This window comes from Marmota marmota, unplaced genomic scaffold, assembly GCF_001458135.2.
Source record: "Marmota marmota marmota unplaced genomic scaffold, marMar, whole genome shotgun sequence".
NCBI lineage: Eukaryota > Metazoa > Chordata > Mammalia > Rodentia > Sciuridae > Marmota > Marmota marmota.
In genome coordinates this window covers 17,218,334-17,237,190 of record NW_026000185.1, presented here as the reverse complement: position 1 = coordinate 17,237,190, position 18,857 = coordinate 17,218,334, and the positions used below count along the sequence as shown (strand labels likewise).

The 18,857-nt window shown below is 36.9% G+C and overlaps 1 protein-coding gene across 8 annotated transcripts in view; it reads right to left on the bottom strand.

Moving 5' to 3' along the window:
• Tnrc6a (trinucleotide repeat containing adaptor 6A) overlaps positions 1–18,857 on the bottom strand; it is a 175,226-nt gene that overhangs the window by 48,074 nt on the left and 108,295 nt on the right. For 5 of the 8 annotated variants that reach the window (XM_048789672.1, XM_048789671.1, XM_048789677.1 and 2 more), the window contains 2 exons: positions 18,527–18,614; positions 10,554–10,575 (listed from right to left, as the gene is read on the bottom strand). The exons of 1 other annotated variant lie outside the window; for it this stretch is intronic. In XM_048789672.1, the coding sequence (XP_048645629.1) occupies positions 10,554–10,575; positions 18,527–18,614 (110 nt within the window). Of the gene's footprint in view, positions 1–9,948; positions 10,076–10,553; positions 10,576–18,526; positions 18,615–18,857 lie in introns of those variants that run through there. 2 more of the 8 variants (XM_048789676.1, XM_048789675.1) reach the window with 2 other exon arrangements.

Below are 18,857 nucleotides of genomic sequence, written 5' to 3'. Positions count from 1 at the left end.
GTAAAAAGTTAAATTTTTACTTTTTTTTTTTTGTTGTTATGCTATGTCACAACTCACTTATTTCACAGTTTAAAGGAGCTGTGCAAAATTTGAGTTGGCCCAGAAATTTAAAAACAAACTACTCAAAGAATTTAAACCAACATTTCTTCAACTTCAGGACCTGTATGAAACAACAAAATAACCCTATTCTACAATTAAATTATTAACTTTTGCTATGAGTTTATTGGAAAACTTTATGAGTTTTCCAATATTTTGTTAAAATGTCTGTAAACCTAAAATTATTCTAATATATACAGTCCATTAATTGAAAAAATACATAGCAATTGTCTTATATTAAAATGAAAAATCAAGAATACATATATAGGACAATATCCAATTCTAAACATACCAAGTGTTAAATCTGTAAAAACACTTTTTAACCAATATTTACTTCTTTAAGCTTTGAAATAACTCTTGAAATCATGCTTTGATGATACCTTAAGCTATACATTATTGCTATTTTTCAACAATTTAAGGTTTATATAATAGCTTTCAAGCTGGGTGTAGTGGCTCATACCTGTAATCCCAAGAGGGAGCCTGAGGTAGGAGGATGGTAAGTTTGAAGCCAGCACCAGCAACTTAGGGAGACCCTGTCTCAAAATTAATAATAAAAAGGGCTAGAGATGTACCTCAGTGGTAGAACATACGTGAATTCAATTCCTAACATTAAAAGAAAACAACAACAACAACAAAAAAAAAACCCTTCATTTTCACATTGGCTACACTGTAAATCTTCAAAACTACTGAATGAAAAGATGGGCGTAATATACAAAATACCATTTTAACACATGATTACTTTAACAGAATAAAGCCTTAAGTTGACTTCAGAAAATAAAAACTACATGCAGATTTGAATTTCAATTATTGAAAGAACTGAAAAAGTTGACTACCAGCTGAAGATGTTTATATCTATATATCTACAGAACATACAGTACCTTTAAGTACTTCTTTTGGCAAACTTTAAATTTAATAGAAGTACTATTTCTAATCTCAATTTGAGTCACTGTCTGGAAAATAAAAACAATCAGGTTAGTCTCTGAAGACAAACTGGCATGAAAGCTCTTAAGAAAATGTTACTCTCACCTAAAATCAACTATTTAGAATTTTCCTAAGTATTTCTCTTTTATTATGTTTAGAAAAAATTTTGTCTTCTCAGCAAATGAAATTAGGCATTATCAACCAAATAAAAAGTATACTAAAACCATTCACTAATAATTAGAAATGTAGATATTCAAAAATTATAGGGCTGCGGTTGTGGCTCAGCAGAAGAGCGCTTGCCTAGCATGTGCGAAGCCTGGGTTTGATCCTCAGCACCACATAAAAACAAACAAATAAAATAAAGGTATTGAGTCCAACTACAACTAAAAAAAAAAAATAAATATTTTTAAAAAATTAAAGGACAAAATTTCTACCTGTTAAATAACTAGGCTAAACGCCACAGGCTTGATGCTTAAAAAATTCTTAAAGTACAATTATTCTAATTATATTTTTATAAATGTCATCTACAAACATTCTTTAAAATCTTTATTGTTTTATGCTTTTAAGAGCCTCAAAATAAAATCCTTGTAGACACAAGAAAAGTTAACATGCAACAAATTAGCATATTTCAAGTTTAACCGTGTATCAGGCAACATCATCACATCTTTCTGTCTTCTCTGTTAGTATTTCTAAATGTGATTGATAGTTCATTCTTTAATTCTAAACTTCCAAATCAATTATTCTAGCTGCTCCACTAAAATAATAAGGTAGCTTTCAATAATGTGCACATTTAAAAAGCTGTCTAATGACAGAGGAAGAGCAGACAAGTTTGGGTGAGAACGATTCTTGCAGCTTTCTGATGAACAGCAGCAACACTATCTTACTGGGGCACAGATTTTCAAGACACAAACCTGATGAGAACTTCAAAGTAGATTAGAAAATTCTCTATGGTAAGACATTCCAAAGAAAGGTGTTTCCAACTTCTGTTTCTTTCCCACTCTGCAGCTTTCAGTAGGAAATGCAGGGAAAGCACAGTGTCATTGTACTGCTCTATTTCTCCGGTATTTGAGGCCCAATAACTTGAATTCCATCTCCTTCTATTTTAAGAAGAGTCAGAGGGAAAAGCACCAGCTTGTTGAACAATGCAAAAAGCAGTTTTATTTAATTAAGATCAGTTTGTAAATAAAATTTATTTAAACGCAAACAATATACTACTATAAAAATCATCTTCTTGCTCATTCGTAAGTATACTGAGTGACTTATATACACTCCCTGGCACATATTAACTCTAGTCAGTTCTGGAATGCTTAAGGCTCCAGAGGGCAATCTAGTTTTTAAGCTGATACAGCTTAAGATGCAATACTAAAATTTTTACTGAGGATAAATGGCTATAATTTTAAGTCACCAACAGAAAATCTGGAAAAACACTAAATGCCTGCCAATCCACTAACTCCCCTTAATTCTTAGTAAGTAGTTTGAATTGAATGGCTCTTTGAAAAATAAGTTTTAAAAACTTATATGAAATGTAACGAACTTTTAAATATAGGCACAAGGAAATCTTATTTCTGTCGAAAAGTTTTGAGGAAAAATACCAAACAGCAAGATAGCATAGAACAATCAGTTCAAAATTAGATATCAAAAGTAAAAATAAATATAAAATTGCATTCACTTAGTTTTAATTCACCTCACAAACTCTACAAAAATATGATGTATACATTTTTCTGTGTTTTAGGAAAACACCGGTTCTGCTCCCTCAAGGCACTCTTATCACCCTATCCAAATCCCCCCACACCCCACTTGAATTACCAACACAAAGAGAAATAACGAATCTGTCTTGATACAATTCTCCAGGTGTAGATCACTCAAGATCTCCCTGAGGGGCTGGGGTTGTGGCTCAGTGGTAGAGCACTGGCCTCGCATGTGCGAGACCCTGGGTTCGATCCTCAACACAATATAAAAATAAATAAATGAAATAAAGGTATTGTGTTTAAAAAAAAAAAAAAAAGGTCACCCTGAGTTTCTTCATTAGTGTAACTCAGGATGAAACCACTGTATTAGTGAATTTTCCTCTTCAGCAAAATGAGCAAGTTGTATCTGTTCCAAAGTATACGATCTTCTTTTAGAGATGGAGGACACCCACAATGTTTATAATATGGTACCTCTAAAACCTGTATTTAATCTACTCATTGAATCTTATCCAAATCTAAGATTCAGAAAAGTGAGACAAACAAAGATTTGCTAATCTGAATCTATTTTTAAAGCAAATATCACATGGGGGTTTCATCGTCTAAGAAACTTTGGAAAAGTGTCCTAGAAGATAACGTAGCAACATCTACAAAGCTCTGGCTTCCATTTGAGACTCAAAAGAAAGTAAATAAAAAAGTGAATAAGTAAATAAAAAAAAAGATAGCACCGAAAAATTCAGCTAGAAGTTAGTAGCAGAACACCATAAAAATCTCAGAGCTGGGACAGGTGCATATGCCTGTAATCCCAGCAGCTGGGGAGGTTGAGATAGCAGATCAAGAGTTCAAAGCCAGCCTCAGCAAAAAGGGAGACACTAAGCAACTCAGTGAGACTCTGTCTCTAAATAAAATGCAAAATTAGGCTGGGGATGTGACTCAGTGGTCGAGTGCCCCTGAGTTCAATCCTTGGTATCCCCCCCACCCCCCAAAAAGCCTCAAACAGAAATATTTCTTTAATTCAAAGGAAAGTCCCAAAGTTAGAGATAATAAAGGAATTATCTTAAATCACTGAAGATCTGAATTATTTAAGAAATACAGGATGGTGCTAGGTAAGCATGTCTATAATCCCAGCAGCTCAGGAGAGTGAAGCAGGAGGGTTTTGAGTTCTACAAAACCTCAGCAAATTATTGAGGCCCGACGCGATTAAGCGAGAATAAAAAGCACTGGAAATGTGGCTCAGTGGTTAAATGCCTTTGGGTTCAAAAGGAAGGAAGGAAGGGAGGGAGGGAGGGAGGGAGGGAGGGAGGGAGGAAGGAAGGAAGGAAGGAAGGGAGGGAGGGAGGGAGGGAGGGAGGAAGGAGAAACAAGTGGTTATTTTTTTAATTATAAAAAATATTCTATATCAATGCATAAATGCATTCTACTGTCATGTATAACTAATTAAAACAAAAAATTATAAATATTCTATATAAAAATAAAATTTGAAACACTGTCTAAAAACGCTTTCAGAAAATAAACATCAGAGTCAAAAGTATTTTCTACATCTGGATAAATGGTGGGATTTTACTCTCATCAAATGAGTTTAGAAAATAAAAATTTAAAAATTGGCAAGACTGGGCTGGGATTGTGGCTCAGTGGTAGAGCACTCGCCTAGCATGGGCGGGACCAGGGTTCGATCCTCAGCACCACATAAAAAAATAAAGGCACTGTGTTGTGTCCATCTACACCTAAAAAAATTGGCAAGATTGACAAAATACAATTATTCTGTGAAGAGATATATATTTTATATTTTCAAATGTGTGTGTATTCCAAATTAAAATGCAAACTTTTGGAAAACATTTGTCTTTTGGAACAAATGAAAGGGATCCATTCTCTTCCCTCACATTTGTCACCTCACTTTCCCTAAACCAAAGGGAAGAGCTCTATACGGTTTAAGAATATCAGCCCTAACTTAGGAAAGCACTCAACACAGTCACTGAAGTTTAGAACTAGAGACCAAGCTATAAGGATAAGTTACACAATTCTCCTTTCTTCCTTTTGAACATGTATTTGCAACTTCTGTGAATGTATTCCCTATAGGGCCTGGCACTGGGCAAAATACAGATATCCTACCTGATACCTCATCCTCGAAACGATTTCAGACATATGATAGTCTATAATGCTGAAAATTCTTGCATCAAAAACACTACATGAAACATTAATGAGATTATACGATGAGCTCATGTAAATAGTGAACAAACACCAGATAAAACACCAGTTTTGCTCTACCAGATTCATAGAGATATTCCACCCTGTTCTCATGCTAAGATGTATTCCTTGTACCAAGGCGGAGACGCTGCACTGTGGTTCACCCTTCCCAGGTTCATTCGACTTCATTGTTTGTTTATTTATATGCGGTGCTGAGGGTTGAACCCAGTGCCTCACACATGCCGGACAAGCACTCTACCACTGAGCCACAACCCACCCTGCCCTCTAAAAAGCAAATCCTATTTGGGTGGGAGGGAACCCTGAAGTGGCTGGAGAAACTGAGAGCATGCTGCGCAGAGAGCTGTGAGACAGCAAGGACCCGGCAGCTCCACAGGGGGATTAAATCTGCTAAGTGCCAGGCGTTAGATCCCTTATCTCTTCATCCTCACCATAATTCTATGCATTTAAAACATTAACCTTTTATAGACAGGCAACTAAGGCTCAGAAGATGCCTGCCCAGGCACAAACATCTGGCAATCAGAACTAAATCTAAAACCAATCTGACCCCCAAACAAATTCCCTAAAAACAGAGAAATTACTTCACAGCCATTAAAACTGATATTATTAAGACTGAAACATGAATGCATGCTCAATGAGTTATTAAAGGAAAAGACAGTGGGACAGAATGCAACCAAGGTCTATGTGTTGTTCATTTTCCACTGGGCCAGCCTTAGCTGTAGATTTTACCCCAAATGCTGCTGCCTGAAAGCAGCAATTCAAGAATTTCTATCAGTATATATAAAAATGAGATATCTATTACACACTCCAGGCCTATGATTTATTTTTTCTAGATGTCATTTCATTCCCCAAACATTTAGATGGTCTGAATCATCTCCTTTTAAGAGAGACAAACTGAATTTAAAAGTTAAGGAACTTGCCCAAGACACAGAAATAAGCACTGAAAAGGTAACAAACTCAAGTCTATCTAACTCAGAAGCCTGGACTTCTAACAATTATAACTTGTTTGTGTTAAAATTCCAGGATTATCTTTAGTGGTTGATTCAGTGTCTTAGGTCTCCAGCCAAATCTGCTGTCTCTAGGCTGTGTTTCATCAAATACATTCTCCTATGGTTACTACACTGGGAAAAGACTCCCGTGGCATACTTTTTCTCATTTTGAGAGATAGACCATACTTTCATTAGAATTAAAAGAATACAAAAATACAAACCAAACACAGATAAACAAATTATGGTTTAGTATTTTGTCCTAGCCTAAAGGATTTGTAAAATTGATTGTAACTGAAAAGGCTACTTCTAACTCTTGCTAATCCATCCTGGATTCTCTACTAAAATTGGAACCAGAAGACTCCCAATTTGTTTTCTTTGAAACAAGGGAAGACCTAATGATTGCCAATGTAGCTTCTCAGCCCAGGACACAATTCCTCAGACTCCCACAGATTTCTAATTACCGTGGGCTCTTTACCCTTAGTCCCTAACCCTAAGGAGAAAGTTATGAACAGTTTACGACTTAACTACTTTGTCTTTCTCTTTTTACTTCCTGCTGCTTTGTCTTGCTCAGTCTTAACCCAGACAGCTGAAGTATGAAATCTTTCATTTCTACCAATTTTAAATCTAGTAGTATTATAAGCAAAACCATGTACATTTGCTAGAAACAAAGATTTTTGTCTAAAGCTAAAAGGAATCCTCAGCATTTTCCACAACCTTATTCAGTACACAAATCTAGATTTACATGTATAAATCTATGTATTGTCTTTTCTTAATTAAGAGGAAAGGAAAATGGTGACTTTGATGTACCTAAAAATAATAATTTCACTGACTATTTCCCATGGAAGTAGAAGGATATTTCCCCCCATCATGTTAGTATAGGGCTATAAATATTATTTGTTTCATACCTCAAAGACAACTTCTACAGGAAGAAAAACATCTGTTATTAGTAAAGCCCTAGTTAGTCATAACCTCTGCTTCCATTTAAAAAAAAAAATAAGCAATACAAGTTTGTCTTTAAATTATCTCATAAAGTCAAAGTACTATCACGGCATATTAGGGATCAAACCCTAGTCTAACTAATATCACTGAATACCAGCCTACAACACAAACAACATGATTTCTACTATGCAGACAGTAGACAAAAACAATGAACTAAACCCCAGTTCTAACAGGAGACCCTCCCACCTGTGTAACATCAGGTTATGGGTGCTCTGCAGGGAGGAGCATCTCAGAGTCTGAGGTGACCAGGCTTTGTCACTAAGAAACTTAAGATCTAACTGGCTCTCAAAAAATTAAAAAACAGCCAGGTGCAGTGGTACACACTAGTAATCCCAGCAATTCAGGAGGCACAGACGGCAGGATCACAAGTTCAAGGCCAGTCACAGCAACTTCGACCCTGTCTTAAAAAATGAAGAGTTTAGGATCCAGTTCAGTGGTAAAGTGTTCCTGGGTTAAATCCCAAGTACCACCCTTGAATAAATAAATAAAAATAAAAAATAGAACCACCCTCTGACCTAGCAGTCCCTCTTCTGGACATCCACCAAAAAAAGTGAAGTGAACCGGCACCTTATGGAAGCACCTGTGCTCCCAGCTCACTGCAGCATTTCTCCCAGGAGCCACAGTAGGGAGCAACCTGGGGTCTGTTGACAATTAAGAGAAACTGTGGCGTACTCATACAGCGGAATCTTTTTCACCATTAAAAAAAAAGATCTTGCTATTTGCGACAACAGGGATGGACCTGAAGGACATTTAGAATCGAGAGCAGAACAGGTGTGACCATGGGCAGGACGGGGGCACGGGGAGATGCAAGCCGAGGGCACGAAGCTGCGGTTCCTTGGATAAATGAGTGTGCAGCTATCGTACAGTCCAGGGACCAGTGCTAACAATCTTATGATATACGCTGGAAATTTGCTAAAACACAATTTCAGGTTCTCTTAACAACAAAAATATATACAGACAACTATGTGGGATGATGAATCTGTTATCTTGCTTGACTGTAGTATTCATTTCTCTATGTGTATTTATATCAAAAACAGCAGCACTGTGTGGGCCAAAACCCATAGACATCACATAGACACAAACACAGCACAAAAATAAAACAACACATTTTTATGAATTAAAAAAAAAGTGACTAATTATGAAGGGAGCAAAACAACATGATGAATTTGCAAGTGACTTTCATATATACTCAGCCCAACATTCTCAGAGTTGTGGAGAATCTAAAAACAAGAAGACCTGAATATTGTTCAGATTTTATGTAAGGATGTAAAAGGATGCTTTATATTTGGAAAGATATAAACAGTAGCTACTCAAAAATTATGCTGGAGAAACAGATATACATGGGTCAGCCAACAGTCTAAGATAGGATACAGTCAAGTGCCCAATTTAAGATGTGTCATAAGACACTAAGAAACTGGAGAGGGAAAGATCAACGGTGGGTGGAGTGACCCATTAGGAGATGAACTTAGAGGTTCAGAAAACCTAAAAGGCATGATGAAGACATCCTTGCTTGAGAAACTGAATCAAAAAGAAAACAAGAATAAACATCAAGGAGATTAAAAATACTCTGAAAAGTACAAAGGAGTGGTAGAGAAACAGGTTTAGACCACAGGAGTTCAGATCAAAAGAAGCCCTTAAAGCCATGCAGGGCGGTTTGGTGTTGAAGCAGGAAAAACTAAGGACAAATTAATATTCCAAAACGGGCAGATGGGCTGAGGAAAGTGGAATTTTAGAAAAATTAATTTGGCAACGTTCCTCCCTGTATTCTCTATCCCTTAAACATCTGGATTCAAAGTCGCAGTCTGAGCTGTAATTCCTCTCCTGATGTCAACAGCTGCCAATTCTGTCAGTCACACTTCACAAATCTCTCAACCACCTTTTACTCCCACTGCCAAGATCCCAGTTCAAGCCCACACTGCCCTCTCTATTCCTAGTCTTCCCTCTCTGTTCTTATTTCTATTGGTGAAACTGGGAACTACTGACAAAGACATTCCTAAAGAACAGCTTATGATCACAACACTCTCGATGCAAACACCTCTGCTGGTTCTCTGCTCCTTGAGCAGCATCAAGCCCATGGATCCCTGCCACCTCCAGGCCTACGTGCTGTCACTGCCCTGGATACCTCTATGTTAGAGACTCAAACTGCATGGTCTTTTCCACCTCCCTCTTCTGCCCAGAATGCATTTCTTCTCTCAGCTCTCTCTTTTAAATCCTTACCTACTGACAGGTGAACAGGCTATTTGGAGGTGGGGCCCAATTAGGAAGTAGGCCACTGGAAGTACACATGTGAAGTCTGTCTTGTCCCTGATCCTCAACGTCTCCTCCCTCTCCCCGACCCAACTCTGTTTCTTGGTTGCCAGAGTTGAGCATCTTTCCTCTGTCACACCCTTCCATCACGATGTCCTGCCCAAAAGTGCATCAGAGCAGCTAACCATGGACTGAAACCATAAGGCAAGGTAACTCTTTCCTCCTTTAAGTTGGTATTTTATTACACTGACAAAAAGCTAACACAATATAAACGGTGTTCGAGGCCTTCTTCGACCTGACCCCTATCTGTCTCTTCACCCTCAACTCTCCTGACTACCTGCTAGGTAGTTAATTCTCCAGGAGTACTACCACTGCATATAACATCATAGTATTTTTTTCTCAGTCGTCTGAATGATGCTGATCCCTTTGTCATTTTATTGTGACTAGCCAGTTCATATTATGAGATTCCTAATCTCAAGGAGATCTGCTTTAACCCTTGTGTTAGGTTAATTATCACTACTCTGTGCTTCTGGATAACTTGATTCTTTAGCCAAATCATATTATACACTTAACTATGACTGTACACTGTACCCTTTCTCCAGTAAAGTATAAGCTACATTTGTTTTTATTCACTCTTATACAATTGCACCCAATAAATATTACCTTAACTAATGTTGACCTCAAATAAAGACAGGCAATACTGTGAATGAATATACTAATGAAATGCAGAGACCACATTTCTGATACAGCTAAAGATGACAATTGATAACACTGAGGTCTAACAAGTTCAGTCTCTGTGAGCCTTACACCTTTCATCACCAAGCAGTCAGCTTCTGGGAGGGTGGAGGACTCCTGATTCAGGGTCTGAGGAATTAGGCTCCTGTTTCCTTCTCACCCTCATGTCTTCTGCTTAGGGTGTACTGGGTGCTGCTGGACCTGGTTCAACGACCATAAGGTTAGCAATATTATTGTGTTAATGTAGAGATGAATGTCACTACTGTGTCTTCTAGAAGGAGTAGGGGGCAACATTATAACAGAGAACAAGGAATAAAGCAGGCAGAACCCCAAGGGATGGAGTGGGATCCTAGAGGTAGCTCCATCCCAAAGACCTTTAGATGGAAGACTTAAGGAAAACTACATGTGGCCAAAGACCCAGAACAAGGGAGTATGTTCGAAAGCAGTGTTCATCTAAGAGACAGCTTAAATGGTAGTACATTCTAAAAGTGGTAATATACACCACGATAAAGCATAAAACCCAAAGGATGACTCCACAGTAAAGTCACTGAAGAAGTCTGTTCCCACCCCTGTTTTTTTCACTCTTCTCTCCCATCCTGGAGGTGAATAAAAATGCATATCAACAATCTTGCTTTAGTGGGGGTCAGGGGGGAGAATAAAAAAATAGCTTTAAACGTACCTTTGATTTTTTGTTCAGTGGCCTAAAATAAAAACAAACAAACAAAAAACAATGTAAATATGAAACTGAAAGAAATGGATTGTTATGATAAAATGCTCATATATTAGTTATATAAAACATATACACTTTTATTTAAAAAAGGAATTTGTCACTTAGATGAATTGCACGGGAAAAGATATGCAAAGAAAGCATGCTTTTCCCATAGATGTGCCCCATTGTCCCTGATACTATGTTCATTAAAAAAAAAAAAAGGAAAAAAAAAGTAACATTTCTTTACACATAAAGCATAGACAACATTGTATTACCATATTTAATTTTTAAAATGGGAGCTGCACTTTTCTCATCATTTTGTTTAAAAATGATTTTTATGTAATTTTCACCTTCTCACATAATGGATTTAATAGACCTCTGCATGTTTAAATGGCTTCAAAATTTGTTACAAATGATAAAAGACAAATTAAGTTTTAAGAAAAGCTGCATATAATCACTTTGGCCAAACTAGTAATAAATTTAATTCCTGCAGGGTAAGTTACAATTACAGTTAAACACAGTCAACTTTTAAGTTATTTGTGAGTGGGAAAATCTTCAAAAACTAATGTCACTTCTGACACATCTGACAATTCACTAAAATTACTGTGATCAGAAGCTGAACCGACATGAACTCTGCTCACTACTTTCTAACCCTGCTCCTACACCAGGACTAAGGAGGGAGAGCAGGTTGCCTCTGGGTGCCTAGCCCAAACTTCCAAGAGCCTCCAGAACTGTAGACAGAGGGTCCCAGGCAAAAATCAACCTTTTCGTAAGACCAACTGTATAGGAGACACAAGAACAGGCAGGCAGATGAGGAAAGACTGAGTAATTGGTAACTCGATAGCCAGGAATGATTTCTAAATGAAGACAAGCTAGTCATGGGGCATGGCAATTCATTTTGCTTAGTCATATTAAATTATTAAATTACCAAAAATTCCATTTTAATTAATATCATTATTGATATATATATGGTAAAAACTGTAATAATTATTCTAATATTGAAGCCACACTAAATATTAATCTTTCCCTGGGGGCTGACCCTAGACACTGAAGTGCTTTATGAAGTTTTAAAACATCACAGATTCATAAAATAATGGAGGCCCATCTTTTGATCTATGAATAAAAATTAAAAGGAAAAAAACTGATGAGAGGACAATTTCAAAAGATCAGTCAACTAGCTTGACAACACTTGATTTATTTCTGGGAAAAGTCATTCTTTAAAACCTGACAATAGGAAAAAACAAATATTCTTAGGATTTAGTAAGAACACTTTTAAGTATTAGAAGTATCATGTCAAATAATATGATACATAATTTTCTGAAGCTAAAGAATTAGTATAAAAATTGTATTGCATGTCAAAAACTTAAAAAACAAACAAACCAAAAAAAACCTAAACTAGTCTCTTCCAAAGGAAACTAAATTGCAGGACATAAAAACCATGACCACATTGTTAAAGTCCAAGACATACAGTGATGCTCCTCTAAGTCTCACAACATAAAGGTCATGTGCCAGCAACTCCTTTGGAAAAACTCTTCAATGTTGCCACCAGAACAATGGTCAGCCTCATGTAATAGCCTCTCATCTATGGAGAATGGCACTGAAGAGATGTCCCTCGGACAGTGGCTTAATATAAACAAGGAATGTAAGTAATAGAAACCAACAGCACCTGATTAGGGGAAAGGGAACTGATAAGAGCTCTACTTCTATGAAGTAAATTTTTGTGGGATGATCTATTAAAATGAGAATTTTCCCGAATGGGCTCAGTGAATTTAATAGCAATTTTCTGCACTGTTCAAAACTAACCACCAGTCACATGTGGCTATTGACCACTGAAATGTGGCTAGTCTAAATTGAGACATGCCAAATGCATACCGGATTTCTAATATTTAGATTTTTTTTTTTTTTGCAGTGCTAGGATTGAACCCAGGGCCTTGTGCATATAAGGCTGAAGCACTCTTCCAACTGAGCTATGTCCCCAGCCCCCTAAAATTTAATATTTTTAAAAGAATATAAAATATCTCTTTGGTGGTATTTTGGCTCTTTGGGGTTCCAGAAAATGTTAAAATATCTTCATTTTGTTTTAAAATGACCTTGTCATTTAAACCTCTGGGTCTCAGTTTCCTAGTCCCTCCAATGGAGAAAATAATTGTCCTATCACAATACCTTTCAGGGCTACTGTGAGGGTTAAACAATAAAGTATGAAAGGTCTTTTTTGGAAAACAAAACACTACATATTATTTAAATGGGAGGCATCATTGTAGATCTTCCTGCACAAGAAAGTTAAAAGGTTCTGGCAAACCTATAAGCAACTGTGATTTCCATTTTTAATGTTTTTTTCTTAAGAAAATCTGAGCTGATTCCATAATCAATTATCACAACTGCCCCGATTCATTAAAGGTAGCATCAGACAAGTGGCTGGGTGCTCTGACAAGCTCTGCACTGCTTTCCCAACTCCCCAATCCTAAACATACTTCAGTCGTTAAGAGCCTATGTCTGAAGCCAGATTGCCTGGCTTTGAAACCTGGCTCTACTGCTTATACTATGTGACCATAGTCAAGTCAGTTAACTTCTCTAAAACTTGTTTTCCTCATACACACAACAAGGGCAAAACGGCCCACCTCAAGAGTTGCCTCGAGGCTGAAGGGATGCGACTCAGACAGCGCCTTGCCTACAGAAAACATCTGCTAGAAGCTGCTCCTTCTGTCATTGGCCCTACCTGCCCCTTCTTAGGCTCAGTCTTTCCTCCTGCATTTGGAATAAACTGACCCTACAATCATTACCAGTCCCCCGCTCTTGTCTTCCCATTTTTCTAATCCTTTACAAAGTCTCAGCAGTGTGAGGTATTACAGCCTAGGAATAAAGAATTAATCTAGTTCAATTCACATATACTGGATGGCATAATTACTGATGAGCAAGCTTTCCTGTGATTTAGCAGACAGCACCCAGTCAAGGACGCAGGTCTAATGAATAAAATGAGTTTTTAAAAATGAGGAGAAAAAAAGAGTAATGTGGAATCAGGGGCAGGACTGTAAGAGAGCATTTAACTGCCCCAAGTGAGTGCCCAGCTCTAGCCTGGTCATGTCATCACCAAGGTTACCAAGAAAAGGTACTTATTAGACTGCTTAATTGACCTCCCTCCCAAAAGGGGAATGAGGTTTTCTAAAACCTAAGTCTCATTTAAACCTGACTTTAGGTCCACATTAGTCAATAAAGCCTATAAAAATCCCTTTAGATCTTAACACAGTAACAACAAAAAAACCCATGAATGGTGAAACATTCTGACACTAAAAGATCCCAATTTGCACTGTTGCTTCCCCCAGCCCTCAACCATTATGTGCTTTCCAGGAACTACAATTACATGCTTCAAGTAAAGGTTATACTAAATTATCCCTTTGTAATTACCTTATTTTCAACCTCCTTTTTCCACATTACAGTTCCCTTAAGATCCCTCCAAGATTTTTTCTCTAAAGACAGAACTTGGAGGGAGAGGCACAGTAACCTGCTGCTACTGTTCTTGTATCCCTGGCCCCTAAAATATGAAAACTGCATTCCCATGTTCTAGCTGATTACTGTCTAAGAATCAGAAAATAAGAAAATAGCCCTAATTCTTAGACGTGAGGGATAACTTTTTTTAGGAAAAGGTTTTTCAAATATAAAGAAATTATAAAACAAAGTCATACAACCATTGATCTTTATAGTAATTAAGAGATTAGGACTGAAATACAATAAAAATCATCCAATTGTTAATAAAATCTCTTTAGAGAAAAACCAAATATTCAAATTTATATTTAAACGATAAACAAAAAAAGAAAAATTCTCCTGGTAAAAATACTGTAGTGAGTCTTGTAGGTGTCTAATTGTTTATCAAAGAAGTTGTGTTACCTGGTTTTCATTTAAAATAGAAAATAACCCATGGTACGAATTTAAACTTCTTTTAAAAGACCAATAGTGGCTATTAGGAATAGTCAAATCTATGTATTTTCTCTATTCATAGCATAAGGGCCTATTTTATAATGTTATAAAAATTATTGTAATATATTATTTCCCAATTTTAAAGTTCAGGATAATATTCTGCATCAGAAGAATACAGCCATGACACTGGGTTTTGAAAAAAAGCCCCAGCTGGAGGGATCAGAGGACTTCCATTCTATTCCTGGTTCTGTTACCATTATAAAATCAAGGTCAGCCACTTAATTATTAGGTTCCTTATATTGAAAGTGAGACTAGACAGATAACATCTGAAGTCTTTTTCAGAAATGAAAGTATGCCTATGTGTATATGTGATATATATACATATATATATATGTATGTATGTATGTGTGTGTGTATATATATATATACACACACCAAAAAACAAAACAGGCAGACTGTTTATACTGTAATGAGTTTGTGTTCCAACACTTATGTAAATGGACCTGCCCACCTGGCTCAGTCTGACAACTGTCTCCATACACCTGCTGGCTGCTACTAGCTTGTCTTAAAACTCTTGTGACTCACAATCGTTCACATGGGCTGTAAGTGTGCCAATTTGGGAGTTTCTTTTCTCATTTTTTAAAAGAGCTATTTGGTAGCAGTCTATGGAAATACCAGTGTCCTTACGTCATCAACAAGTTGTATTCCAATTCGTTGTAAGCTGGTTTTCTAAAATTTGGAGAATAGTCATATTTACAGTACACCTGTAAATGAACTTAACATTTATTGATTTTAGGTACTAAACTTTCCTTTATGTTGTGGGGTAGATACCACTATGTGTCTATGGGATTCACAGGAATACTACTGATACTGAAGATACACAAAAAGAAACAGATTTCCTGTCTCTGAAGCCTCTGATGACGGATCTGGAGGACACAGTAGGGCTCAGAGACTGGAGGCATGAAGTAAGGCAGGGTTGAACTAGAGGCATGAAGTAAGGCAGGGATGAACTAGAAAAAGTGTTGAAAAGCTGTCACTTCAGATTTAATGAGAAGTCAAATGGCACACTAATCACCATTCATGTGCTAGAGAAAAATGTATGCTGGGCACACACAGGGTCTACTTTTACTGAGTTGAGGATTTATAAATTTGATTATGAAAGAATATAAAGATGAATTTTTAACAATTAGAGCCACTATTTATGTATGTTACAACTTAACATTATATTCACAAAAATATAATATTTTAATAAACCATTCCAGTGACCTTTCCCTTTCTTGGAATTTCAATGAATTGGGTAAATTCCACACAAACACACTTGGATATGCCTTAGACCTCTTCTCTAGCTCTTTCACATACATTGTGATTTACTAGCTGAATCTTGAAATTGTTAGGTGCTACAACCAACCAGGCCTACTAAGACGCTTGGATGTGCTGGCCAAACTACTGAATTTATATGAAACACAGTCAAGCATCCTCCATCAACCCTTAATTATCTAAGAAGTTCCCACGGGTAAATGACCTTCAAACATGGAACAAGAGTCTGATTAGCCTTCCCCCAACCTTAGGCTTACAGAGGACACAACTTCTTCATAAGTTCTAAGCAAAGACTGATAAAACTGTGAAGAGACTGTCCCATATAAACAAGCCTCTTGAAACAGACTGAATTTGGGGGACCCTCTAAAATTAGGAACAACTTTCTCATGCTGGGCCTAAAGGCTGAAGGGCTGTAACCTGCAGGGCCTGCAGGGCATCAAGCAAGCTGAGAATGGAGACTTACTCTCCCCAGGCCTGTCCAGCACAGGCTAACTAAACCAGCATAGATCTATTTCGTATCTTCTGTTTCACTTTGCCACTTCTCTTTAAAATCTTTGTTCCCCTCAGAGCTTCCAAAGATAGAATTTTTGAAATGAAAAGTTCCTTCTATCTTTCTTCAAAGCAGGCTTTGAATAGAGCCTGTTTTCCTATCAATTTGACTCTGAATATTTCTAGCGCAATAAGCAGTATACCCTACCTCTTCCTATGTCAGTATTAGTGACTCTCCCTGGTCTCACCCCCAACAGTTTTGGCAAGTTCCAACCAGGAGCAAATATCTTGCCCTGAAGCAACGTATCTCAAGTTGGCGGTGATCTCTCAGGAAGATAAGGCTCAGGATTCAAATGCTTGCCACTAGTCAAACATGCAGTTGAAATTTCAGGGAAAAAATTCCAAGCAGCTGCAGGAAATAAATACATCCTAGAGAACTTATCCCTATCCTTCCTACTGAAGCCTTGTCTGCATAAAATCCTTCACTGGTCAGGAAATAAGGTTAGAGTGTGGCGGATGGGCCATGTTGGTGTCTATGCAGGTGCACACTGAAGATTTTATCTCTGTTGTTTGAGGTTTTGGACTTGAGTACCCTTTTGTGGTACTGGGCAGTGTGAGATAACAAGCTCTATCTAGGCACCATCTAGGGCTTGAGTGAGCCATCTAGGGCTTGACTAAGCCACCATTTGCTTTGGGGGTACCAGTCTGTACCGTGCATTTTAGAGAATGGAAAAACTCCCCAATAATTAATATTGGTTTTGTTTTGGAAAAAGATCACAACGTAGTCTATATATCTAAAAGTGCCTGCTACTTTAAGACAACTGTTCTACATGTTTGCTACCCTGACTGACATTGTCTTATCAGGCAAAAATTCTGATGACTGCAGCAACAGATTTATCTACTAAGGGAGGGAATCATTTCAGAAGAACTATACCAGGTTCCTGGGTTGAAAGGAAAGATGCCACCCAAGTGGAAGGAGCAGTCTCCACTCTCAACAGGCCTGTGATGGGCAGTAGCGGGGCTGGGGCGCCGCCCTGGAGCTTTACGCTCAGCACGAGGAAGTTGCTCTCCATTTTAGAAGGACCCTCAAATCCAGTCTGTTTCACTGTGACACGTGGCTACAGACCCTTCTGGTCTACTCTGCTCGGGGGCCCTTACTATTCCACTCCTTATTCACTAGACTAATTTCTATTCTACGAAACTTTCCCACCCCTTTGCCCCGTTTCAGGTGTCAGACACCCACCTCTCTGTGAATCAACAGTTTCCCATAAATAAACACCTGTCTACCACAGTCTTGTACCCTGTGCTTTTCCTTTATTAAATAATGTGGAAATGAGTATGTTGCTACAGTATCTACTCAGTTTCCAGCATGGAAGAGGTTTATATTATAAATTAAAGAAATCATTTTTCATTAAAATAGAGAAATGGAACAGTAATTTCACTGGATCTTCTAAAGTATTTGGAACCTTGATATGGTAGATACGTGAATTTAATTAACTATCATCAGCCATTAGTATTAATAACTTGTAAATAATTTTATAATTAAAGACATAGTCTTTTATTTCTGCCTGAACTTTTATTGTTTTGGTTATAATTTTCTTAGATTTTACTGGCTACAGTTCTTTTGCAATAAATAATGTTTTAGGCTTATTTTAAAGTATCTTAATATAAACTGCAAATTTTAAAAATCTGCTGAAGTACCAAATACAAAAGAAAAACCGACACTTCATTCCCTATTATGTCTGTTTCCTTAAGTACTGTATTCTTGTATTACTTTATTTCCTACTATGTGTATACACCATGATCTCATTAAATTCAAATCTTATTTTATAAAACATACGGAAACTAAGGCCCAGAGAGGTTAAATAAAAGTTAAGGCCACACCATCCATGTGCTAGGTGGGAAAGTGAAGTTTTGAATTCTCTCTATATGGGTACAAAACTCTATGCTCTTCCCACTTATAAAACTATGTATTAAAAAATATCTAGAAACAGCTAAATATAAAGACCTATGTAATATACTTACCTTTAAAAACCTATTGGCAAGATAAAATAACTATGCGTTAAATTGCATACTCAGCAAACTACTTTATATGCATATTCAAAGACATTAAATATTAAGATTAATCTCATTGAAGTTAAAACATTAAATCAAATGCTTTTTAAAGATCAGATCGATTTCTTTTTCGTCTATAAACTGCTTAACATGAAGTGTGTACACACTACCTTCTTTTGAGCAGCTTCCTTCTTTTTCTTGTCGTCTTTTTTCTTTTTCTTTTCTTCCATCAACTGTTCTTCTTCTTGCACTAAATCCCTGAACCACACAGTTGCAATTAACTTTCCCAAAATATATTAAGAAATAAAAATAATGTTGCATACAGGTTCATTTTCACTTATTAGAAATAAAGGCATGGCAAATTTTTCTTTTTCTCTTATCATCCACTGAAATAAAACACCTAAATCTAACTATAAGGTACAATTCACATTTCTTTAATTAATAACAGAGCCTTTTTCCATAATCAAGAGTTTTTATCATAATGTTACATCATGGAACACA